This window comes from Limanda limanda, chromosome 17, assembly GCF_963576545.1.
Source record: "Limanda limanda chromosome 17, fLimLim1.1, whole genome shotgun sequence".
NCBI classification, from domain to species: Eukaryota; Metazoa; Chordata; class Actinopteri; order Pleuronectiformes; family Pleuronectidae; genus Limanda; species Limanda limanda.
In genome coordinates this window covers 22,100,604-22,128,300 of record NC_083652.1, presented here as the reverse complement: position 1 = coordinate 22,128,300, position 27,697 = coordinate 22,100,604, and the positions used below count along the sequence as shown (strand labels likewise).

Below are 27,697 nucleotides of genomic sequence, written 5' to 3'. Positions count from 1 at the left end.
GGTGTCTCTCCATAATAAAACTAGCTTCTTTCATTAATAGCTCCCCCAAAGGCCAGAATGTGCATTATTCATTTTTTTGTGAATGCTAGCAGGTGGCGTGTTTACTAATTGTAAACTTTAAGCTACATTTTCAACAGTAAGGGCCAGTTTCCTAGACAGGACTTAAACCTAAAGTTAATACTTTGGTGACATTTTAAAACAGACTGATGGCTATAGATATACAGTAGCTTCGAATTTTCCTGCATTTAATTGTCTACTAATGCCAAGTTGGGGCTTCAAGACTTTCTTCTTCAACAAATCACTGTGAAGTTCTCAAAACACGACTTGCTGTCTTGTCATCGTGAGTTCACACTATACAACCAAGGAAGAAACAGTTTTTAGCCTTGTTTGTCCACGATTTTGTTTAGTTACAATTCCAGATACTTCAAAAGTCCTGTTTTTAAAAACACAATGAACTATTCTAGATTAAAGCCTTCTCCTGGTTTAATTAATTCTCCCTAGGAAACAAGCCCTTGAGACTAGCACCGATAACATAGCTTGATAGGTCACCCCTACTATGAGAATCAAATCTCTGTTATTATGATAAATCTCTGATTTCTTTGAGTAGTTTTGTTTCTCAATGTTCATCCAAAGGTGAAAGTTCGAGTGTGTGTTTTTCTGCAGTAACGTGAAAGTCGTAACCTTTCAGTCTGCGACACACAGCTTCAGAGGACTGGAGAGAGTCGGGCGATGAGAGTCTTGTAATTATTCCCACACTGACACACAAACTTGATGGCCGTTTCCAGAACTCTCTGAACGCTACATAAGCTCACTCGCTGCAATTAGCATCATAAACATTGTTGACTCACTGGTGTCAGAAGAAACAATCTTCCCACCACTACTGTAGCACTGTATTTGGCCTCTTAACTGACCCATCATAAGCTTTTTGAAAAGCGGTATGAACCCGATCTGTGGCGTGTGTGTGTGCCACGCAGCCCCCCGGCCCAGAAACACAACCCTCAGAATAAAGTGAAACCCCCCAAAGCTACTTGTTGTTCATCAATGATTCCCTTCACCTACAATAGGTACCACAGGATTTATTTCACATCCTTAAATAAGCTTTTAATGCATTTTATCCCCACAGTGTTTGTGAAGAATTGTGAAAAGTCTCGACACCTGTTAAACTCCTCTGCAACTGATGAGGTATAGATTTAAACTCTGACTGGATACTATTGGATATGTAAGCTACTTCCACAAAATAGTTCTGAAATGTTAAATCTATCATATCAAAGATTATACAACAAAGATAACATTACTTCATTACAAAAAATATAGACTAGTAACATTTAGGATCAACTATCCATTCAATTCTAAAATATAGCTGAAATGAGACAGCATAGGGTTGCACAGTGACAGGATGTTCATTTTCCCAGTAAGAAAACATCCTTGTTTTCCATTTTTTCTCTTCTCATTTTGGTATAATTACTGAACAAACATAGTATTGGAGAATAAAAATCAAATATTGTAAACATCGTACCAGTACAAAAGCACAGGTTGCAAGACGAGGTCAGAAGACACCGATGCAGGCGGCGCTGACGGCTTCTACTCCTCCTCCATTGACTTCTCAATCTCCTTCAGCCTGCGGACAAACTCCTGAGCCTCCCTGTCTCCGATGCGAGCTTCCAGCATCCTCATGATTGGCTTCTCTGGAGGGGAGAGCAAACATATGAGAGTAGTTCTTACACCTGACACAAATACCACTAGATTAAATGGCTTTTCATGGTTGTATTGGAGAAGTAATTGGAAACCCTGACCTATACCCTCTGGTCTCCAAAGAAGACAATATTATGTTTGTGTAAAAGAAAGAAAGAAAACATTCTGATATGGCCTGGAGCTGTATGTACCACTGGGTTTACTGCGAGACAGGTGCAAAATGGCCGGCTGGACACTCTTGCCGGCAGGTGAGGCGTTCGGTCTCCCTGGCCAGCAGAAGTCGCTGAGAGGAGCCATGGCTTCGCCGGCGAAGTCGTTGGTGGAGAGCCAGTCGTAGTCCATCACGGTGAAGGTCAAACATGCAAACCTGTGTCTGTACTGCTCAGGACTGACGTGGCTGGAAGAGACAGGAACCAAATCACTCAGGTTCATAGATGTGAAACAAACCTCTGGCATTCCCCTTGAAAAAAAACATTCAAATCCACTGTTTTTATTTGGATCTGGCCCAAAGTTCATCACTGCTATACATCCTCTAAACATACCGGACTTTTGCCATCAAAATGAATCATTCTTTAAAAAAATCAACAAAAAGAATAAAAATAAATATATTCCTGTATCAGCCCCGGATCCGAGTCCTCATCAAAATGTTTAAAGATTCTTCCATGACCCATATCGCACCCTTCCACCGAGTTTTATGGTAATCCGTCTGGTCTGAAATTATAATCACTGACAAAAACATAACCTCCTTGGCGGAAGTAATTTAATAGATAAGCATTACTCACAAGTAAAAGAGTTCATCAAACACTGGGTGCAGGGTCTTGAGCTTCACTTGCGTGCGTTGACTCTTGGCCATAGGGAAGAGGTGGTGGGGACAGAGCTCCACTATGACGAACGGGTCGCTCAGACCTGGTGACGAGAAGAACGGAGAGTGAAAACCCAACTTCAAAACATGAACCTGTATTTGAGTCAGAAGTTTTGTTTTGTTTTACCGTTAGCGTCCAGTGCTATGATATCCGCAGCATGCAGAATCTCCACCGTCAGTCTCTGCTCCGGAGCATCGTAGTAGCACTTGACACTGATTCGACCGAAACGGGTGTGTTTGAGTGTTTTCTGCAAAACATTGAGTTCATGTTATAATACAATATTATTAAACAAAACAAATTTAAAGCTTTGAGAAGAAGCCCGTAAGTGAACACGAACATAATAAAGACCTATATCAACATATTTAGTATGTAATATCTTAACGTATTTAACACATCTGAGGATTCTTAAGACCCTGTAGATACTACGATGTTAAATCACTTAACATATGGTTTCCCAACATGCAGCCATGGATCATAAAAAGGACTAATTTAACTGAAACCCATTATTGTCAATTTGCATTTGTATTTTTTTTAATGCAGTGTGAGATACTTCTGTTTTCATATTTATAGTTGGATCAAATATATAAAACACCCATGTATCAAAAGATGTACTGTAAATATATTTTACTCTATATATTACTCTAATTTATAACACCTTTTATACATCTCTTGAAGTCAATGCTTGTGGAGACTTCACACCATCAAGGTATAAGGCATAGAAGTCGAGCAGTATAGTTACAATGTCTTTATTGTGCTCTTTAAAGAGCCTGGTAGAAGGGAATTGTACACTCAGAGGTAAGACAACAGAAGACAAAGTGTTGTGCTGTCCAATCGATACTTCTCTGTCCACTCTGGGGCTAAAATGAGACTGTCACCAGGTATGCTCAAACGCACTTGGTGGGAAATCTTCTCCAGATAGTACTGTTCAATCAGCTCGAAGGAGGAACATTTATTCAGCCTGAGCTCCTCGTCCAGGACCTGAGGTGACATGAGGATGGTCAGAAAGGGAAAGAGATAAATGACATGGGAGGTGGAGGCCCATAAACCAGACCTGGGCTGATACGCTACGAGAAGTCCTACCTTGTAGTCTCCGCTCTTCATGTCTTCCAGGGAGAGACCCTGTCCCTTAGAATTGAAGAATTGCAACGCGGCCTAAACAAAATGCAGAAAAAAAGTAAATTGCAAGCTTGTAGCAGCACATTCGAGCCTTTAATTTCTTTCATCTCAGGATAGACGTGTTGTTAACACAAACAGCATGGGGCCTCTGACAGCAGGAAAATACCAAACTCCAAACGCAGCCCACTCCTCTGACGCTGGCTACTGATGCAAATCACATCCAAATGCACCGCAGCTTCTCTATTGTCATTCATGTGGGAACACGGAACTACTACCTGGTGACTTTTCAAACATCTAATTTATGCTAACGATGCACGACATACTGAGCTAATTAAAGGATGATGATGATAACAGTGGTGATGATAATCATTACAGGGGTGACACATGTCTACTCTTCTTAGCTGGTGCGCAGTGGGAGAGAAGCTGAAAATAGGGTAATTCAAGAAGAAAAAAAGTATTTCACTGAGCACTGACCTCCACTGTGTACTGGAAGCGGTTGTAAAACTCCACCTGCACGCCTCTGTTTTCTGTCACCGCGTCCAGGATCATTTGCAGGAGCAGCTCCCACATGCTTTGGAGAGCTCTGCGAGGCGGCAGCAACAATGAGGAGACACCCACAAGTTTGTGTTTACCAGCGCATCCAATTACAACCCTGCACCCCCTCACTCAGCCTCGATAATAGCTTAATAATAATAACTTGTAGCACAAAACATGTTCAAAGGGTGTTATCAATGTTGCAAAGCTCACACATGCCTACACAATTGCAGCATCTCATTTGTTGAGCTGTCACAGCTTTTAACCAATACTTTTAAATGTACAAAAACATCGTATGTAGAGAAGAGGAGACCATGGTTGTGTCTCGGTTCAGGTTCTTGATCTTTCGAAGGCTGCATTTGAGAGAACATGCCTCTCAGTGGCACAAATAGGCTGTCCCACTTCGAAGTGTCCTTTAAATGCGGCTGACTAATGCGTCCTTCCATTCCAGAGAAACAAAGGATCCGACAGGTGGATCCTTCCCGGCCCAACGTACACCAGGATTCATTGTGTTTCGGTGACAGAGGGGAAGTGGCACGTCTAAGACTATAGTATCTCACTTCATCTGAACTGAACAGTTAACGGTGCAGGTTAAAAAAAATAAGGGCATTTAAGCTTTCTCTTTGTGTCCAACTTCAGCACTGTTGCTAGGCAACAGCAATAAGGGTGGTAGTTGGTGACCCTGATCACAGAAAGATTTCGGTTCAGCCTTTGTGGTCGGACGCCCATGAAGACCTCCTCCTCTGTGGGCCTGAAGTGAGACACAGCTAATGAGAGGCATTATGTAGTGTAAGGATATATTTGTCAAGGAGATGAAGTGATTTAAAGATCTTACTATTCTTAATTCTTTTTGTGGCCTCACACCTCAGCATCTCAGGCCTTTCCCATCAATGCCCCCAGTCTTTGCAATAGACCGCCTGTGGGCCTCAGATTAACTGGCTCAGTATATAAATGTCTGTGTGTGTGTGTGTGTGTGTGTGTGTGTGTAAGGTCAAATCATTGACATCTTTAAGGACAAAGTTGGCCGAAGTCAGAGAAAGTGAAACTCCACACACTAGTTTTAACACTTTGATTGCAATACGTAATGTGCAACAACTGCTGCGTTTTCTGTTGTTTCAGTTATGATTTAATGATATGGTGCTGGATGCTTCTTCAAACTTTTGTCATTTGCTTCAACAGATAGACATGAGCAATAAGACAGCATGTGTCCCAACTATAACCAAGGACAGATAGAGTTAGGGTTATATGATGTGTACAAAAATAAATGAAGATATTTTGACAGGGAGGAGAAAAGAAGAACTACCTCGTCAGGTTCTCCTTCACCAGGTTTTCAGTGAGGATGCTCATCGTGTCTTGTAAGTACTTCATGAGAGGTGACACAGCCTGGGAGAACGTCACATCAACACAGATTACATGTTCTGCAGGAAAGATCGCTGTGACAAGAAGGAAGGCTGCAGAAAAAATAAACACTGCCAGAGGCCTTACGTCGTCGTTGTTGATGGAGTCGGGAGACAGGCTGATGTGCTGGATGTATCTACGCAGCTCCGGGAGCATCTGCACAGAAATAATCTCTCACACATGTGCAGCAGGGGAATGTGTATACACCAGCGTGCACATATGGTTTCCCAACATGCAGCCATGGATCATAAAAAGGACTAATTTAACTGAAACCCATTATTGTCAATTTGCACTTGTATTTGTTTTAATGCAGTGTGAGATACTTCTGTTTTTACATTTATAGTAGGATCAAATATATAAAACACCCATGTATCAAAAAGATGTACTGTAAATATATTTTTACTCTAATTTATAACACCTTTTATTAGGGACGGGAATCGGCAGGGACCTCCCCATACGATACTATCACGATACTTAGGTGGCGATACGATATGTATTGCGATTCTGTAAGTATTGCGATTCGATATTACGATTTCCTGCGATTTCTTTTGGTTATTTTTTTTTTTAAATACTAGACCATGGAAAAATGTTGAATCATACCTTCAAATACAACACAGTCAAATTCACTTAGAGCTTTACAAGTTTTATTTCAAATATTAACATTAACTTAATGACTGCTGGGCAGCCAATAGAGAAAATAAATAAAAATGTTCCCTATTATTGTATAGTCCCCAGTCAACTGCACACAAACTGACAGATTAAGAAATGTATGCCACCTAGGCTTCTTTTAAACAATAAATAAAAGGTAAATTGAATAGAATGAATAAAAGTTTACTTAGAATATAAACTTTTATATAAACAAACAGTAGGCTATTGTTGTTTGCATGTAGGCGATGCAAAGCTAGTGCTTGGGTATGTTTAGATTCTTGTGCAAAAACAAGAGCTGGTCAACTTGCTCCCTCCATATATCCCCCCCGTATAAACCAATAAATAAGTTTAAAAAAATTTAAAAAAAATTTAAAAATATATATTTTTTTATTTTTAAAAATCGATTTTGGAGGCAGCATGGTGATTTAAAATCGTCAAACACAAGAATCGCGATTCGTAACTGAATCGATTTTTTCACCCATCCCTACCTTTTATACATCTCTTGAAGTCACTGCTTGTGGAGACTTCACATCATCAAGGTATAAGGCATAGAAATCGAGCAGTATAGTTACAATGTCTTTATTGTGACAAATTGCTGCAGGTCTCACATGTTCAAGTGTGGCCATAGAGTGAGTGTTTACCTTGTCAGTGAGCAGCGTGATGAGACGCTTGGCCTCTCTCTGCAGGTCCAGGTCCATGTTCGATAGCTGCCCGTTGAGGGCCTTGTACACCTGCTCCTTCCCCTCCGCCCCACAGGACTCCTCCATGGCCCGCTCCACACCTTGCCAGTCCAGGTCCTGGGGCAGGCGACCCAGGAACACGCGCACATGCTCCATGTTGTTCAGGGCGATGCAGAGCTAGTGGAAAGCGAGGAGGAGCCGAAGAGGAGAGACAGAGGGTAAAGGTGGAGAAACAAAAAAAGGAAAAGAAGCAGGGCTACAGAGAAGTGGAGGGATGGGGTGCTGATGTGAAGGATTGTAAACATATCTGTTCCCCTGTTTAGCCCTTTGCGTTGCCAGGGAGAACTCTCGCTGACATTTACTTCCCACCTCATGGTGCTCCCTCCCCCAGTGGCGTCTACAACCCTCACCTGCACTGTGAAGCTCTTGTTGTCTCGGCCCAGCTGGTTCCTCTCAATCTTGCGTGTGATCATCTCCGAGTAACACACGGCCTCACTGCAGAAGTTCTGTGGCGGACAGAATTAAGATATTAAGATGCATTTATTTGTCCCACACAACACATGCACAGACATGCACAAGCACACTCATGCAAGGAGGGAAATGTAACCTCTGCTTTTAACCCATCTGGTGCAGGACACACAGAGCAGTGAGCAGCCATGTACGGCGCCCGGGGAGCAGATGTTGGGGGAGTAAGGTGCCTTGCTCAGGGGCACTAGACAGGGTAGGGAGAATCCTCTTGGATTTTTGGACAGATCAATCCAGGTTCGTCTTTTTGTTGTTTCTCCGTGGAGTCGAACCAGAGACGAACCAGAGACCTTTTCTGCCCAGAGTCCAAGTTTCTGCCACTAGTCCACCGCCTCTCCCTGTTACTATCCAGTCCTGTTACTATCTCCTACTTTTCTTTTTCTTGTATTTTAATTCTGTTAAAATCTTAATAATTCTGTTAAAATCTTTTCATTAATCCTGACTATACATGTTGTGTCTTTTCTGAGTGGTGTTTGTGTGTATGCAGGATGTGAGTCAGGTGTGTGTCGACACTGGAAGTGACACTCACGTCTGTCAAACGAGTGACAAAGATGAAGGCGCCTGCAGAGTCTGGCCAGGCCAGCTGGAGCCAGATCTCCCGCACCTGGCTGAAGCACGTCGCCACTTCCACGGCGGAGGAGCTGTGTTGGGCCTCCTCCACGGGTTCCAGCTGCAAAACACATGGAACATGTGCATGAATGAAATGGGCAACATTGTTTTCGAAAACTATGTGAAACATTTGCTTTTTTTAAATTCTTCGGTACTTCACTGACCCATTTAGCATGTGTAAGGTTAACAAAAACAATTATAAGCGCATCATTTTGTAATTTAAAGCCGCTATAAAGACATTTTTTAAGTTTATATTATTAATTTGTCAGCTCCTCTGATGAAGTATCCATGACTAGTGTATTAACATTCCTAACATGTATTCATATATTGTAGTTTTAGCAGGTTTAAGCACATCTTCATCAACAGTTTTATCTAATTAAAAATAGCTTTTACTTTATATGCTTGTAGAATTCATTAATAGTTATGAAATCTAAATTATTACATCCACCAAGGAGGTTGTTTTTCACCACCAAACTAGGTGGAATGATGCAGTATGGGTCAGGGAAGAACCCATAACATTTTAGTATGGATCAGGGGGCAGATCGAGGAATTTTTTTCTTTTTCTTTAACATTGTGAGTTATGAGACCTTTCTAATTTTCATTTGCTTAATTTCCAGTGCCGGTGTCTCTTACTTGGTCTGTGTCCACTGCTTTACGGATCCTGTCGCAAGATCTTTCGTGAACGATCTGCAGCCACTTATGAATCGAGGACTTGAACCAGTTGTGGAAGCCTGTCAAGGCCAACATTTTAGCGTCCCTGTCAGAGAAGAACACATATCTTTTTTATTTGTTGTGAAAAATCCAAGGCTGAGTTTTCATCTTCCTGCTGACATTTCAAATAAATGACCAAGAGACAGAGCCTTTTAAGCTGCCATGTGAACACCCATTAGTTGAAAGTGATAACTCACTTGAGTGGAAGGAACTCCCGGAAGCCTTTGAGGACTTTCAAGGACATGAAGAGCTCAAAGATGGTCTCTCCCATTGTTTGAGTCAGCTTGGAGCTCTCCTGCTCCAGGGTCCCACACACTCGCTCCATTGCTACATTTACGTCATCCGCTACCTGAAGGTCGAAAGAATTTGACTGTGTTCGACTCTGATGTGTCAAAGTAACAAAAATCCAGTGTGCAGGAATATATTTGTGTCTTTTCACATACCTGTTTCTCCAGCTGTCTGTATGATATGCTGAAGAAATCTACTTTCACAGCACTATGAGAATAAAAACTAAAGTTAAAATGGCAACAGTCCAACTATGCAAATCAATGTTTCTATGGCAGGGAGCAGAACAAGTTTGATTGAATTTACAGTATAGTTATTTACCTGTAGAAGAGTTTGTTGTAGATCTTCTGGGCCCTCTGGACGTCTGCAACCACAGCATCCACCACCTGAACCAGCTTCTTCAGCTGCTCATCCAGGGTCTACATTAAAACAAATATACAATCAGCATCCTGTATATTAATTCAGTTCAAAGGCACGTCACTACAAATAAAAAAATATACGTGACGAGATGAGTGAATTTTCATTTTTCGGTGAACTATCCCTTTAAAAATGAATCAGTTTAAACTTACCCCATCCTCTGGTTTATAACGGGCAATTAAGCTCTCGTACCACTCAGCCGCTCCTTTCTATTGAATAATTACACAAATTAAGAAGATTAGAAGGATTAATTAAGTATGTTTGTATAATCAAAGCCTATGAATTTGTTGAATACATTTTACAGCAGCATAACAAGCATCAAGTTTTCCTGCTTTATTACAAACACAACAGCAATAAAGTACATTTGTGCACTTGGTAGAGATACGCATCGTGTCCCCCTTATTTTCATAAATGCAATAAGGACCAATATAATTGGAAATTATTCCATTGTTACCTTTACAGCGGTAGTGATGTCCAGGTGCAGTTCATTTCGAAGAGGACATACGGTTTTAAACGCCCGCATGTTTTGCATGTAGCCAATCCCCCTGGCATACACAGACAGGAAGGAGCATTACAAGCCAATAACCACGGTCATGTTGATCTGCTTTCACGTCATACACCAACATATTATTTTTTAGAATTGAATAAGGACACAATATTGCAAAGGTATTTCAACTTTAATTATTGTATTTACTATATAAACTATATCTTAATGCTGTGAGCTACAATATATTTGTGGGCTCAGACTGTTTCATGGCGACCCCACAACTCCTATTAGGGCTAAGGTCCCCACAAAGTGAGGCATGCAAGAAGAATGTAGGTGTGTTTCTGACAGGTCGAGACGATCTTCTCTGAGGTATCGATCACTGGGCAGACCTGGATTTCTGCAGCAGCATGTGTCTTCAGTAATTAGCTGATGTTACTGGCTGGCATTTGTATATCATCAATGCATCATTAATTTGGTTAATTTTCTACTCAAACGACCATTTTTTTAGTTTGATGGAAACTAGAAGGTGAGGACGAAAGATTGGGATTTCAGTTGATCCAGAGTAGGATCGCTTGTTTTGCACAGACTATCCATGGTCTCCCATGGATTGTTTATACATTTTCCCTTGCTCCTCACATTGTAGATGACAATGTGTCTTGAAAATGATCGTATGGATTTCCATGAAATTCACTGTGGACATTCATGTTCCCCAGGGGATGAATGCATATGATTTTGGTGATTTTCCCTGTTCTAAAAGTCTCACATGTACATTTTATTGGTGAAAGGAAGCATTATATGATTTAGAGAATTAAGGAAAAATATGGACAATGTTGCTCATGACTAGGGTTGCAAAGGGGCGGAAAGTTTCCGGTAAATTTCTGGAAACTTTCCGGAAACTTTCCATGGGAAGTTTAGCTCGGGAATTTTGGGAATTTTGAAAAAAAAGAAAAATACCCAAATTAAACGCTGAGCAATAAAAACCTCATTCAAAACTCTATTTTAAAGATGTATGGAATGCAGCACACGCTGCACGTTGAGTTTCAACCCTCCACTGTGCATTCTTCCATCACATGCACAGATAACTCCCAGCATCCTTCACTCTACAGCAGGGCTACTGAGGCCTGCTGTAGAGTGAAGGACTAGTCAGGTAAGTTCCGATGATATTACTGGGGAAAACATATTAGCATGCTGATTGAGGATTGTTCATCTAGCCTATTTCCATTCATTTATCCATCAATTGTAAAATATGTTTACAGACGATTCCAATTGTTTGGCTAACTATTTATATCTCTGGCATTGCGTTAGTGTTTTTTTACAAACTTTTTTCTCATCTTATTCTACAGAACAATGCCACGTGCACTATCTCATGTGTGGAGACATTTCACCCCATCCAATGTAGAAGGAAAGGCTGTGTACATTTGCAAATACTGTGCAAAGACCTATGTTAAGAATGACACAACGATGCAGAAGCATATAGTCAAGTGCCCAAAGTTTCCTCAGGGCTCAAATCAGCCTATGACAAAACAAAATGTTTATATTTATGTCTGTATATGACAAGGTAAATACAGTTAGTATAAATCACCCACAACATTTCCAGTTTATTCCCGTTTATTCCCGTTAATTCCCGTATACACCCGTTAATTCCCGTTAATTCCCATGGAAAGTTTCCAACTTTGAATATTCCCGGAATTTTGCAACCCTACTCATGACCAAAATATGTATAGCGTTAGGCCAGGAACAAATCCTTATCATCTCCTCTGATATGAGAAATGATTCAACAATGCTGCTGGAGTAAGTAGCAACAGTGCTTCCACCACACAGTGTGACTAACTGGCTGTATTCTCTCAGTGTTTGTTGGGATGAGAGGTTGAGCGTCTCCTAATATGGCAACAGGGGCGGGTGCGTGATGTGATGGCAGTGTGACTTTACCTCAGCATGAGCTCGTAGCGTGTAATGGCAGCAGCACTGGTGCAGGGGAAAACCTGCCGCATGTTCTTCATGAGGCACAGGCAGTGCTCTGTGTACAGCCTGAAGCTGTCTGACAGCTGCCTCTCCTGGACACAGGAAGTCCCTCAGTTATAGCTTCAAGTACAATGGCTGCCACGCATTTTTGGCCAAAAACCAAAAACCTTGATGAATGTCAGTGACGAGCTGAGCTAATGAGGTGACTGTTTCCACATGATGAAAGGTGTGTTCATACTGTGAGGCCAATGGCGGACAAACATACCAGGTCTCCCCTCACAGCGGGGGGGTCCCACTCTGCATCGATGGTCCTCAGGAGGCGCAGCAGCAGGGAGTAGCACACCCTCTGGGTCCGGTGGTGGCTGCTGTAGCACTGCCAGCGACTGTGTTAAGAAAATACAAAACAAAGTATTTACCTTTTGCTTAATGCCGAGGGTTGCATATCTGATTTGATCAATTTGATTCCTCCATTAACACTCACATAATGGCCTGTTGGAGAGGAGACAGATCAGTCTGCACAGCATGGTGAGTGAGCACCGTCCAGGCTGGAGGACCAACCTGTCCGTCCCAGTTGTACGGCTCCTTCTGGAATCATATGTGGATGTGGAAAATGATCAAGTCATTTCACTCATCACATCTATTCAGTCAATCATACATCAAGAACGTTGGTTTATTTTAGAATGTGGCACGTAATCAAGAAATACAAAATATAAACATAAATGTAAATTATGACTCCCTCCAAAAAGTGGGGTATGTTTTCATTGCTGTTTATCTGCAGGGTTACATAATAACAACTGACTATTTCTTTCTAGTTACAGTAAGTTAGAACAACAAAATCATTTATACTTTCTTACTAATCTAGAGTTGAATCAGCTGATACATAACAATATGAAATTCACTATATGTCTATAGAAAGTATGTCCTGTCTTCTACTATTTAGATTTTACACTGGAAATGTCCTTGCAGTTAAAACAAAGCCTTAGAATTTCTAATCCAATGTTCGCCCCCTGGAGGCCATGCTGTTTTGTTTTTTTCCCAGATGAAAGGCAAATCAATGGATTAGATAAGGCTGTCTGTAAACTCAAGTGCTTTTAACACAAAAATAACTAATTAAAGTGATTCAATGATTCATAGTTTTTTTGTAGAGTAGGTCATGGCAAAAAAATGACAATTAGCTTTAGACTGTTTGATTAAATCTGGAGGAGACTCACCTTAACATTAGCATGCTCATACTCCACAATCTGATTCAGCAGTTTCTTGTGAATAGAAACATTAGAATCCTTCTTGGACAAAGATGTGTCTCTCTGATGGATGGAAAAAAAACAAACATTAATATTAAAAGTCGCAGACTTTCATTATCTACACTTAAGAAGACGTTACAAAAACCTGGCTGGTGAAGAGTTTCAGCATCAGGTGACATTCTCCCTGAACTTTAGAAGCACTCGACCGAGGCTCCAGCTTGAACCACGTGTCGTAACCCACAACAGGAATCTCCTGCAAGAGGGACAGCAGCTTTAATCATTGGCACCGGCACACTTCCAGGGACTGCCTTGTTTGAATCCTTCAGTCTAATTGAGGATGTGATGGATTAGTCACGAAGTAGCTCGGCCCCTCTGACTAGTGAGAGTTAGTTTGGAAGTTCTCCCGCTTTGAACACTCACGTTCAGAGGGATGTTAATGCATCCGAGGAAGTCATCAGCGTTTTCCTCAGAACCCGATGATGCAGATCCATCGGCACGCATGGACTTGGCAATCTGCTTGAAATACCTGAGAAGAGAGAGCAACAGGCATGGAAACGTTTCTCTTGCTTGTCTCTGGTTGAGCCCCTAGTATAGTTATAATCAGGCATTTAGCTAATGCTTACAATTAGTGCGACAGCAAAATAAGTTTCAATTTCTAATCTAGTTTTTTTGTTGAAATGATAATTGCACCTTTTCCACCACAGCATTAGGACCTTTTGTCCCTCGGCTATTATTTGCAATCTCAGGTTTTCATTAGACAGTCGTGCCATTTACTGATCTCTCTATGACCTGCCTGAACTCCTCTGGTCTCTGTCTGCACAGCTTTATTGTCAGTGGGCTTTCCTATATGTCAGTGTCTATTTAAGGTGAAAGGCCAAAAACCAAATGATGTCTTAATCAACCAAGAGGATAGTTTCAGGTTTTCGGTCTCTTCATTTATGAGGTGCAACATTTCACTTGAATAACATGGAAATGACCCTTTGATTGGGAGGTTGAATGATTTATCATTTGACTGCCAAAAAGTGATTTGGATGAATCAATGAATTACCAACTTAGATAAAGTAAACTTGTAAACCAGCTGACCTACAGCCCTCAGATAAGTTTAGATTGATCGCAATTCAGGATCAAACAATACAAGTTTCCTCTACCTGCCCATTCCTCTAAGTCCACTGACTTCATTGAGCTTCTTGCAGGCTTCAGCTACAGACACGTCATCGTCGTGATCCCTGAAGAAGAAGAGTCAGATGTCAGATGTTATTATTACAGCATCTCATTTTGACGAGGAACATGTTTCGTTATCTTTGTAACAATTAACGGATCCGAGAGGTGACGTTCTGCAATCGAGACCCATTGTAGCTGAAGAAAAGCAGCAGCCAACTTCCAATTTAGAGCTGAGACATCAAGATTAAAAGACAACTGAATCTTTATAGTGGATAAAAGTGTCAACTATAACCAGAAACAATATTTTATCAAGAATTCTATGAATTCAATGTTATTGCAAAATAAAAATACAAATGCTGAAAATACCTTGGGAAAATATGGGCAATTGTGCTAAAGACACGTATTGGTTGTTACCCATTATGCATACAAAATAAACAAATAAATAAAATCTAAGCTAATTTAACAATAATCTAATACAATGTAAAACGTGTTCGTCCCTCTGGCATATTTATGTATGAGGAATTTAAGTTGTCGTCCGTGCACAAATCTTACCATATGTCCAGATGTAAAAGGTCACTGTGAGCATCATCTATTTCACTGTAAGAATAAAAATCCCATGAGTAAACACCAACAATAAACACCTTTCATGGTATTTGCAAAGAGTCAGAAATGTGTTGCACTGTTCACGTTAATGACAACATCAGGTGTTAAATGTGAAACTGTGAATCCCTTGTGTCACACATGTAGTATCACCACGTCCTGCACTTGGTTAAAAGGTTAAACGGCTGCACTCACAACACAAAGTGCTCGTCCCACACCGGGTTGAGAGTCTCTGGTTTGACCTCTGTCACGTGGATGCACCTGGCGGGTAGCACCTCCTTGGTGCTGGAGCGCTTCTCCAGCTTCTCCTTCCTCTTCCTGAAGCTGAACTTTCTCTCCTTCTTCTCCTCCACCTCCCGGGGGCTCTGGCCCACCAGGATTCCCAGCATGCAGTAGGGGTCACTGTAACCTGGAAGGCCGCAGTGTGACACAAAGAAAAGGTCAGTACACACGTGAAAGGCTGATTATGTTATGGCAGGAAGAAGATGGACGCCAACACAGTAACAATCAGGGTGTTATTTTGGGGGGGAAAGGGATTGTCAATCAGACAAGCTCAGTGTCCTCTTTTGAAGTGATTTTCATGAATCCATTGTCTCCAGCAATAACTTGTTTTCACTTGTAATCACACAGCATGCATTTTCTGTGTTAATATCTGTTTATAACCTAAATAAAGTGTTTTATTAATATTGTTATTATTATGAATAACCTTAGGGCAGAATCAGTAATAATGATTTGTTGTTTATATTATACATGTTTCAAAAATATTACACTTCAATTTCATTTTAGTCAGCTGATTGATGATAAAATAATTTATTAAACAAAAATACTTTTATAAAATAAATTAAACCTCTTAAAAATCCAAATATATGGAACTAAAAAGAATATATACTGTAAAGTGAGACTTAAAATAGGAAAGCCCGGTCATTACTCATTTTAGGTTTAAGTCATAAGAAATAAACTTAATCATGCACTCTGAAACAGGTTTTGAGAAACTTTCATTTCTTTTCATCATGACACTAGAAAAAGTTCATAAGCACCTTGGTATTGCACCAATCATGCATTTTATTATCTCTACAATCTAACTTGTGTTATTACTGCAAAGTGCACTTATCTGACACTATTGCTATGATTAGATGAAAAATCGACAGTGTTGGGTGACAGGAGGTGAATCACTTGAAGATTTATTGAGTGAGCGCCACTTATACTTTATCAATCCACCATTGTTGCAGGATAAAGCACATTTCATTTTGTTTTCCATCAGTTACGTCTTATTTAATGCTTGAAATATCTCACCATTCGCGTCCTTGGCCATCAGACTCTTTGCTTTCAAGACAGAAACTCTCAAGGAAAAACTGGCTCGCTGTGGAAAAGGAATTTACAGGCCGTTCGGTGAGAAACAAGGTCACACAGTGAGGACATTACAGTGCCTTCCACTAATATGATGCTCTTGTGACTATTTAAGTAAATATCAGCGTGCATTACTAAAGGAATGTACAAATCTATTCTGCTGTGCTTTACGAGGTCTCTTACAGCTTTGTGAGTCGAAAAGCAGGAAAACTCAATGTAACAACGAAGGCAGATAATGTAACTGTCGATAATGTTTACAAGGCCAAACATTTTCAATAAGCCATACAGTTCTTAACAGATACATATGCAAAGTCCCTGGCAGTCAAGTGCAGGTCTTCTATACTTCAAAAATCCAAGGGCATTACAATGTTCTCCAACTGTGGCTCCAGATCTGAAGGCTCTCACCTTATTACTACTGCATAAACCAGAATATAGCAGAGGATACACTGAAACAACTGACTCCACAACCAATGTGTAAGTGAGGCTTTCTAAATCTGCACTTTATTTACTTTATTATTACTTTATTAACTCAAGATTAAAACTGGAACTGATTGACATGTACCATGAATCACGTTGATATTTTAGATCCCAGCAAAAACCTGCAATATATTGATAATGATGTTGGAATTCGGTAATGAGTATATTTTTCTATTGTTCCAGTCACCAGTTGGTTTGCATTAATTTCTCTAGTGCAGCATATTGAATCTGTCAGGAGACTCTTGGCTTTGAAAAAATTAGCTAGATTACACACAGAATGGAAATTTACCTTTGTACCCCATAAGTTCTCCCATAAGCACAAAAGCTGATGAACAAGTGTGAATTTTCATAACAGCAGTATGGATGAACAATTATTGCCATGACAATACGGACAAATGTACAAATTCTCTCACATTGGCTTCCTGAACTTTCTCGAGAATGATGTCATGTTCCTCTTCGCCCATATCGAACACCTTGTAGAGACGACCAGACACCAGAAAACAGGGTTTATTATATATCTGTATTGGCATGATGGAAATACTCTGCTTTCTCAGAGCCAAAAATAAATCAGACATGTACTGACAAAAATCCACTCAGAGGTCAGTGAAATTCCTTTATGAAATCATTGGATCCGAACGCACGCTCTTCACACCTTGAAGAAAGACGCCCGGCGCAGACATATGAGAGGTTAAGAATCCTAAGCATGTCATCTGAATGAAGGGAATATCACGGCTGAATATCAGGACATGTTGTGACTCTGCTCTGATGTTAAATCGTTTAAGCGGCGAGAACATCTGCTCAGAGTCGTACAGCAGCACTACAGATAACACTGTGAGGGTCTGTGAACAGTGTGCTGGATGGATGGATGGATGGATTAGAGAGAGATATACAGAGAGAAAATATATAGATGGATGGATTGATTGATTAAATGGATACTAATATAGATAGATAAGACAGATAGATTAGATAGATAAAATATAGGATAGGTGGGATCGATGGATAGGATAGATATTTTTTCGATGGGTAAATAAAAATATATAATAGATAGATAAGAAAAATCAAATAGAATAGATTAATAAGATGCATAGGATAGATGGATAGCTACCTTGAGCATGTACGTAAACAGCTCTTCGTCACTTTTCACGTGTTCTGCCGAATGCACTCCAACCCGGTTGACCACGGTGTACACAGCCTCCTCATACAGCAGGTCCAGCTACATGAAAAAACGCTCCACTTACTAACAACCCTTCAAAAATAAAAGCTCATGTTCTTGTTACTTCATGCTTTCTGCTCTGCTGCACATCAGAGGCAGGGACGAGGAAAAAAAACACCACTGAGTTTTGTTATTGTGACTTTTAAAACGTTTTCCCTGCTGAAATACGATGGAAGCAGTGAGGCTGAGCGGACGCACCTCTGTCCTGCTGATTCTGTCCGTGATGAAGGCCTGGTCCACGTGCTCCTGAGGGGGGGGCACTGTGCAGGCGCCTCTCTGGCACTGTGAGGGGACAGAACCAGTTCAGACAAGGAAAACACAAGTTCGTCAACAGAACTGGGGACACTGAGGTCCAAGTAAAGAATTGTATTCCTTATCATCAAAACTTATATTCATAATATATATATACTAATCTGGATGTTTCAATGAAGAAAAAAGCAGTGTTATTGTTTCCAAGGACATTGGGAATATTTTCAGCTGGTTTTAAAAAAAAAAATTGTAATTTATCATACATGATATTTAACGACCTGGCTGCCACTTTATAGGTAGGTGTTATAGACCTGAGCCTCTTTGAAAACACAACATTGTGTAAAATACAGGATGTGTGAAGTGATTACTCGTTAATTTATAAGATTTAGTCTTTAGAAGAAAAACAAACTTTTAATCGCGATTAATCTAGATTAATGAATTTCAAAATGTAAGATTAATTAGTTAATTTTTTTTAATCTATTGACAGCCCTAATATATATATATATATACTTATATTTGAAGTTATGAAAGCAGATGTATGCATTACTAAAAAAATGCATACATCTGCTTTCATAACTTCAAATATCTTTACATTTGATAGTGTTACATGTGTTTATGTGTAGTTCTCCTACCTCCGCCAGAGACTTTATGCATACGCCCCTGTCGATTTGTTGGTTTGTTTCTTTGAAAATAAAATTAAGCAAAAACTACTAGACAGAATACTACAAAACGTGGTGGAAGGATGTGGTTCAGGTCAAGAAGATCCCATTCAATATTGGTACAGATCAGGGGCGAGAATGATTCATGGAGTTTGATGAAAACAAATCAGTCATGTTTAGGGGACTGTTGGGGTTTGTTGGAGGTCTGCCTGCTGCTGAGTGCCATTGTATTTTATCTTACATTTCCAAATCTAAGAGGTTGCCAATGCTACTTTGTTAAGTTATTGTCTTAATCTGGAAAATAACAGTGTATAATCTCAAAGCTTATCATATACATGTGTGGTGATGATGTTTGTTGTACTTTGCTTTTTGCTTAGTTCTCTTTCCTCTGCTGTCGTGCATCAGTTTGGAACTGAAGTCAACACTCTCGCAGTGAACATGTCCATAAAGCAACTTTGCCTCTCTGGCAGTGGCAGCAGGAGGAGCTGAACATAGCCGCTGACAGCAGCTGGTCACAGCTGAGCCTCCAGTCTTCAGAGCACCCAACTCAACCCGGCCCTTCTGTCCACTGACGTCACTCTGGTCACGGCGGTGGGCGCGAGTGACAGCGGCGGGGCGGCCTACTCACTACATGGACGTTCTTTAACATATGCAACAGACAAGAAGGTAGGATTTTGGGAGTGAGTTACCTCAGCCTGGGCAGCCCGCAGCATGTTCTCCTGTTTCTGAAGGACAGCGTTCATACGCTCAAAGAACTCTGCACTCTCCTCGGAAATCCTGCCAAGAAGAGGGAGCTGATGACAACTCTAAAAATAAAGATTAAACACTTGGAAAATGTGAATATATGAGAAAATAAGTGTGTGTGTGGGAGGGATTGGATCAGTGTGGCATCAGAATGTTTCTGGATAGTAATTAAAAACACAGTGGGTTTCAGTGACATCCTGTTTACAGACACTATGGTGGAGCATCTGTCAACAGAGATGATCTCTCTCCTCCTCATGATGAGCGACTGAGACTCCATCGCCTGCAGCTCAGCTCTTTGTCGTTTTATCAAACGCCGTCTTATCTCACGCACCAACACAACAAAGCAAAGCCGGTCAGGACCAAAGCTGTGAAGGATGCGACATGTCTTCACTCTGCATGAACCCAGTTAATCTACTACGATGAGCGGAGCTGTGTGCGAAATGCAAATGATGTTTTTCTGTTTCCTCCAGGTGTGAGTGAATCCCCGGACTCCCGCCGGCCCCAGTTGTCATGGTGATACAGGCACATTCAGGGGGAGGGGGAGTTAGCTGGCTCAACACCTTGGGAATCCCCCCACCACCAACCACCACCACCACCACTTCCACCCTCACCTCTCCCTCCGCCCAAATCTCTCACCATGCAACTTCCTTCCCATCCGGTATGGAAATCACCAAGGCTACTGGGAGCAGCTCTGATGTATGTCTGGATCTGCCATATAACTCCTCACCCCCTGTAACCCCCCCACCCCCCCTCACTCCAACCCTCCCAGTCTGCTTCTTCATCTCTCAGCCATCCCCACAACATTATGCAGAAGAGCTGGTCCGCAGAGACCCCGTCACGCTCCTTTATTAGCGTCATCGCATCACAGCGGGCGTGTGGCAGCCCATCCCAGCACCCACTGACTCTCACCCGGGCGGGGGAGCGGATGGCAAACCCCTGCGGTATTGATGAACACTAATGGCAGCCATGCTGGGAGAGTTGGTCGGGTTTGCATATGGCTTCAAATCCACTAACAAATGAGAGGTGGATGTATTCATCAAATAGCAGTAGTTGGCTTTTTAATCTTCACCAAAATATTGAACATGTATATATTACATGTTTCAATCTGGCTTTATATACCTGATTTTAATGTGTAACAGTACCCTACATGTATTTTTTGTATTATTACTGCAGTCAGATTAAGCCTTAGCTCACCCTTAACTTTGGCCTGTTTTGTTGATTACGAGGCCAAAGAACTTGATGACGTTGAGGTTAAATTTAAATGAATTTTAATCAACTGATAAAATGTAAAATCAACTTAAAAACTATGTGCACTAAACTTATATACATTTTTTTTATGCTGAAAAAATAACATTTACTAAATTCAACCTAACATTTTTTGCAGTGCTTGATATATTCTGGATTTACCAGTTACAAAGAATTACATCATGCTGGTTGCTTTTGTGAGACTGACCCGAACATATTCACCTCAATGATGAAGAAGTCCAAGAAAACCAGCAAATATTATTTGGATGAAAGAAGCTCGAGTCGGTGAGTTTTGGAGATTTCAACAAAAAAAATTACTTATATAATAGGTCAATAATGAAAGATTAATTTTCTCTCCATCAAATGGACTATTGCAACAAAGTCAGGACTTTACTTATAGCTCCAATGGTGTGTTTGTTGATTTTGCTAAATACCAAACTCACAAAATAGAACACGAGTTGTTATTCTCATCATCATAAGTCAGTGATGGAAAGCTTGAAACCACATAAAGTCGAATCTACAATCTGTCAATGACTCCCCCCAAAAGCTGTTCCACTGAAAAAGAGACCAAGTGTTTTGATTTGTTTTAGGCTCGCCCATTTTCATTTGCACATCTAGTACAAATAAGCTTCAGTTGATCATAATACTCGCAATATGAGACACTCAATTCTTGCCTAATCCATTTTAAATCACTCCGGGCATTCTTCCATCCAGAAATCTGTCCCATCCTCGATCAGTCAGACAGCTTGCGGATTTGTCCGGACAGTCTGAGATCTTTTTGTTTCTGAGTTTCGATATGGCGTGTTTATGAGCAGAAATAAAACTGAACTCATGAAAATCTGTTTAATTTTCATTTAAAACATAAAATAAAATGCTGCTGATATCTTTTAACCTTTCTCTCTCACACACACACACACACGCACACACACGCTACCAGAATAACAAAGTGACTCGATGTTGCTAGGAAACAGGTCCTTCAAATATTCATTCAAACACTTCAATTATGTCTCCCCATCTTTAATCAGAAGGAAAAAACATAAATAAAATGGCAAACATGGTGAACTCGCTTCATCTGATCGAATGTGTTTTTAAAACAGCGCTGACTGGGAGAGGGGGGGGTGACGCGGTTGACCCTCACTTCAAACGTCAACATAATATGGCAGAGCATACACAGTAATTAATAGAGCAGACATCAATGTCGTGTGCAGCATGAAAGACAATGTGACGTCTGTATGCGTTCTAATAAAATGAGATGGTTTTTTAAATGTGATTCATTACGGCTGCCAGTGCATAGTATCAGCTTTCGGCTCCGATCATAACTGAGGGCGTCCGTGACAAGAACCCAACTCCTCAACGCTACACACAGGACGGGTTGTTTTACTCTAATTATACATTTGAGTAAGCAACAGCAACACTACAGGCGAAAAGGCTTCGGTGCGGAGAAACTCAACAGCTCCGATAAAATCTTTCCATTCAATATCTTGTTAAAAGAAACAGCAGCTAGAAGTAGTGATGGACTGAACAGTGGCCTGGTGTGAAATTGTTTCCCACTCAGGAGCTCAGGAAGAAGTCCAAGAAAACCAGCAAATATTATTTGGATGAAAGAAGCTCGAGTCGGTGAGTTTTGGAGATTTCAACAACAAAGAAATTACTTAAATGATAAGTCAATAATGAAAGATTAATTTTCTCTCCATCAAATGGACTATTGCAACAAAGTCAGGACTTTGCTTATAGCTCCAATGGTGTGTTTGTTGATTTTGCTAAATACCAAACACACAAAATAGAACACGAGTTGTTATTCTCATCATCATCATCATAATCATCATCATCAGTCAGTGATGGAAAGCTTGAAACCACATAAAGTCGAGTATAAACAAATACATGTGTTTATACTCGCTCACTGTTTGGGAAATCTGTTTCATCTTATTACCTCCGACAAGAAGGTTATTTTTCATCTTCATTTGTATGTTTATGACAAAAATAAAGCAAAAACTTTGGTGCAGATCCAGATTTTTATTTCACTTGCTTCTTTATTTTTGTCAATTAATCAGAGAATAATTTTTTTGAGAAAAATAAACAAGGGATGATTTACACTCCAGAGTCACATCTTTTCATATTTTTAATCAATTTCTCTGTGGGAATTCTCAGAGAGTAATTAATGGGTCATGATGAAAATAAATCAGGCACATTTAGGGAACGAATATCTATTAGTGTGTGTAATTTGGTGCAGCTTGATGGACTTTAAGGAGACTGTTGGGCCTCGGCGCAGTGCCATTCCAGTTTGTTCTTTATTAATCAAACAATGATGCAGTTTACCTATTGCAAAGAGCAACAGTTTGATGCCCTGATGTCTGACACTGTGACAGACAAAGGCAGCTTTCACATGCACTGCAACCCTGAACTTTTATGGACCTTTCCCAGATGAGCTGAACGCAAATGACTGAACGAGCTGAACCAGAAATTAAACTGCCAGCTCCCAGCGTGCAAAGTCTGTCTAATGTCTGCATGCCACTGGTGAAACCGCTCTCCTCATCCAAACTGAATCATTTCAGTAGGTCCAAGGGAACACTTCCCTCACGCAGATAGTCCCCGGTCGAATGCAGCATTTGTGTGAAAGGGCAACTGTCAACTGTGGGCCGATCAAGTCCGGACATTGTCCAGAGCTCACGTGTAGAAATGGCCAAAATAAGAAAGATATTATGTGAATATTTTACATGTACATATGACTGAAATCCCATCATAGCTGTTGTCTTAAACCCATTTGTGAGGATTACTTTGTTACTTTGTTTGTTGCTGTTTCACAATCAGGAGACTCAGCACTACAGAGTACTGCTGGTTAACGTGTAGTCTCACTGGGTTCCACTGTGTTTGAATCACTATGCATGTATACAGGACAAGCTTTGTTGGGAATTTGGAAATAATGTATTTCTGAGCACAGACAAGTGGAGAGAAGCAAACAGATAAAGGGCTGGAAGCGGCTGACACTGGGCACAAAGCAAATAGGACGCACTAACATCATGCATACGCTAACTGGGGTACTGTAATTCCACAGCAGATTTTGCCCACATCCTCCTCCCTTCTTCGCACTGACCATTAACAGTCCAGCAATACACTAGGTTTTGACCCATTCTTGTTGAAATTGAACCAATCTAAAAGTGCTTGTGTCAGGAAACTCTGACAAGTTTGTTTGTATGTATATATTCAAAAGATTAAGTAGGAATTAATGGGCTTAAGGCTGAGAGCAACAGGTGGTGGCTGAATCAGGAACACAAACACGTCCATGTTTTGGTATTTTCACTGGATTCGTTGCCAGTAAGAAAAATATCAAATCAGCCTTATCCTTTAAATGCATAGCATCTCCACCATTAATGGCTGTAACTCTACACGCATTTTCTTTCCATTTAAAGTCATTCTCAATATATGGTTACTCTGCATTGATTTAAAAACTGAGATCTTCAACGCAGTGACACTGAAGACTCAAATCCGTAAAAGCGACTGCAGCAGGCTCACGATTCAAATCCTGTGAAGTCGGGTGTGTAATATGAAGTTCACTGTTGATGACAAAGATGGAGATGAACAAGGCAAACAATAATAAATGAAAATATCAAATCAAATCCAAAAGGAATCCCTGTGCCTTTGATGCAGTATGATGCCTGGTAGGGTTCATCTCCGACAGCGTCTTGTGCATTTGACTTACCAACCCTCTCACATAGTGGTATCGAACAAATTTTGTTCAACTTAATTAAAAAGTGCCAGAGAGCTCCGCTTTGACAGTCGACTGTACTACTGGGTCAACAACTGTGGATGGAGCGGCCCAAATCTTCACGGCCTCATTTGCAAATTCTCAATTAAACTGAGAGTGCCTGCCGGTCAGCCGCAGACCGACTGGATAACAAAGATCAACGGTCTGCCTCTAATGATGAGCGCTCAGGGAATGTGCTCGGCTGAGGCTCAGTTTGAAGGCTGTAGCCCTGGGGAGCTGGAGAGGGAAATGAGAAAAGGGTGAGACACTGACAGTTCAAATCACTGTTCAAAGAAGAACACAAATGGGGTTCCACCGGAGCAGATTTTATATCAAACTTCATTAAAAATATAAATCAACCTGTGACAGCATTAATATTATGCTTAAAAATACATATGAAAAATCTCCTGCAACGGTCCTCTGTAGGTCTAGTCTCTAGTCTGTAAAACCCAAAATGTATCAGTCTTCAACGAAACATCTAAGGTTATCTTCCATGCTAAAAATAGCCATCCTCGTCATTACAAGTAGAAGTTCACATTGTGCCAACAGCCCGTGTTTGGGTTGCTATAGAAACCTCAGGTTCATACTATTACCTTTGGCTTCAGATGAAGCTTTAAAACAAGACTGATAATAAAAGAAAACAGGTGTTTGATTTCACCGGGGCCACAAGGCAGAGATGTAAAAACTCCAAAAACAATAGAAAGGATCAGACAAGATCCAGATTTTGGGACAAAATCAATTTTATGTCCAGTTTCATTTTTATTGTCCAATGCTTTCAAGCACACAGAGCTGACAGAGACATGACAGAACATTATGGGAAAGAATATTAACAAAATATTAAGAAATAATATAACAAAAATACATACAGTACATACAGCATAATATACACATAACCACGATACTTAGAAACGGTACATATTCACGTACATGTATAGATACAAACATACTGGTCATACAGTGTAAGCACATTTATGCAAATATAAATACAAACAAGTAAATATGTATACATATGCACAAGAATATATATAAACATACAATGACAAAAACAAATCAGAAATGACAAATTATTTAAGATGGCCAAGAGGTATTTTCTACCAAACACACCTGGAATCAAACAAAACTATGAACATGTATTATTGATTTATTTCAATCTAAAGAATTGTCTTTTATACAATTTATCTTAGAAGAGTACATCTTTATTTACACTATAGGAGAACTACTTCATTATCTGGATATCATGTCTGGAAGATGAACGGTATGTTTGTCAAATGCGAGGTTACAGATATTGATTATTTTTTTTACACTGATTACCCAAAGAAGAAAATTAGGTTGCCATAGTTTGCCTGTATAGACAGCTTATTACAACCCATAGTTAAGTTCTTATTGTTAGGCAAGATCTAGTGGCCAAGGTTAGTATGGTAGGAGCAATGGATGGAGTCAGGTGATGTATAGAAATATTGATAATTAACCTATTACTTTTATCTATAATCGTTCCAGACCTTTATGGGTATGTTCATTATTGCAACCATGACAACAAAGGTTTCTACAACCAAACGGAATGCGACACACAACATTTAGTTGAACATACACATTAAAATACACAGTACAAATACACACTCAATAACTCAGCACACATAACATTTATGTATATTTACATTCGCACACAGAAGCACATAAAAAAAAGTTAAAAAAAGGTAAATTGCTCTTTTATTTTGAGATGCACGAAGGCGTCCATGTCATTTGAGTAAAAACAGATGTTATAGAAATGATATTGTGAAACCTACGTTGAAGTAGAAGCGGGACATGAGATCGTGTGGTGTAAACTGATATACAAGAGTGCAATGTTTGTGATCTCCTCAGAGCCTGACTGTGCATGTACTAGAGAAGCTGATGTGTCCATGGGGAATAGGCAGCTTGTACATTGCCTCTAATGGCAAGACACAACTGTGGAACAAATGGCTGCAACATTAAAACACTGCTGACAAGAAGTGATTATCTATGGCTTAGGCAGGACAGAAGATGAATTAATAACGGACAATAATTATTGCCTATGTGCTGCCGTTTTTGAAAAGCTGTCAGTACAATACTGAGCTGCCCTGACTGCAATTTGTCCACCGGGGGTAAAGCACAGTTATCAATTAAAACGGACATTTTCATAGAAATAGCTCAATAGCAGCAGAGCAGTTCCAGCTTCAATTTTGCTGCAGCATCACTCTGTGCGTACATTAGAAGTGTTATCTCTAGATGCTGCCAACTTCATGAGAACAAATATGCAGATTTTCTAATAAATATAAACAAGTTCCCTCTTGGAACGAAGTTTTCAGTTCTACCAACCGACTAAATACTTATAACTTGTACTCCAGGAGTTTTTCATCTGATAATGGTGGGTAGGGCTGCTCAATTAATCGAAATATAATCGTGATTACGATTATTGGATCAAACGATCTCCAAACTACTATAATCGAGTTGAAACGATTATTTGGCATTTAATATTGAGAGGAAATTTCAAAGTTCTCAGTTACAAAGTGTTTTTATGGAGAGTGTTAAGGGTTTGAATAACCAGGCACCGATATCCTGCATGGTTTCACGGAGAAATAAGACACGCAGCCGTAATAGGTGTTTACCGGAACCGGAAGTGACTGGTACTTCCGGTTAGTCATTTAAAAAAAATAAAGGCACATATTAATAATCGTTTGAATAATCGTGATAACGTTTTTGTCCAAAATAATCGTGATTATGATTTTTTCCATAATCGAGCAGCCCTAATGGTGGGTGATACCATTAATTCACGTAAACTATCCAGCGGCAAAGTATTTATAAAAAAATATATATATTTTAAATGAAAAAAGGCACAAAAAATTCACAGAAATCCAAGAAACCATTACCTTGTAATAACCAGAATCCAGTTACAGCACTCGACGCCAGGTGTAAGTAAAAGAGCTCCCACCAGCGACTCACCTGCGGGGTAAGGGGTCAGGACTGTGTGTGAGGGGGCTGCCGGGGGCGGGCGGCGCCGGCTCCCTCCGGCTCCTCAGCGACTGGCTCCTCTGCACCTGCCGCAGCACACTGCTCTTCAGGTCCAGCAGCGACAT

At 40.3% G+C, this 27,697-nt stretch overlaps 1 protein-coding gene across 1 annotated transcript; it reads right to left on the bottom strand.

Moving 5' to 3' along the window:
* Nucleotides 1–1,581: 1,581 nt before the first annotated feature.
* On the bottom strand, nt 1,582–27,697 carry baiap3 (BAI1 associated protein 3). Its single transcript, XM_061090429.1, has 33 exons — nt 27,564–27,697; nt 19,564–19,651; nt 18,165–18,248; nt 17,859–17,966; nt 17,167–17,226; nt 16,223–16,289; nt 15,125–15,338; nt 14,882–14,926; nt 14,317–14,394; nt 13,589–13,694; nt 13,314–13,421; nt 13,139–13,231; nt 12,409–12,512; nt 12,193–12,310; nt 11,895–12,019; nt 9,933–10,023; nt 9,631–9,687; nt 9,383–9,480; nt 9,220–9,271; nt 8,974–9,125; nt 8,699–8,822; nt 7,986–8,126; nt 7,342–7,437; nt 6,893–7,108; nt 5,691–5,759; nt 5,509–5,588; nt 4,146–4,254; nt 3,636–3,707; nt 3,450–3,533; nt 2,682–2,802; nt 2,475–2,598; nt 1,884–2,089; nt 1,582–1,685 (listed from the first exon to the last, which is right to left on the bottom strand). The coding sequence occupies exons 1-33, from the start codon at nt 27,695–27,697 to the stop codon at nt 1,582–1,584; spliced, it is 3,528 nt and encodes a 1,175-aa protein (XP_060946412.1).

Excerpts from the sequence above, each read along its gene's own strand:
- baiap3 (XM_061090429.1), bottom strand. The coding sequence starts at position 27,697 with ATGTCGCTGCTGGACCTGAAGAGCAGTGTGCTGCGGCAGGTGCAGAGG. Across the intron at positions 8,823-8,973 it reads CGGGAGTTCCTTCCACTCAA|GGACGCTAAAATGTTGGCCT; the intron begins GTGAGTTATCAC and ends CTTCTCTGACAG. Across the intron at positions 5,760-6,892 it reads TCACGCTGCTCACTGACAAG|ATGCTCCCGGAGCTGCGTAG; the intron begins GTAAACACTCAC and ends ATTTCTGTGCAG.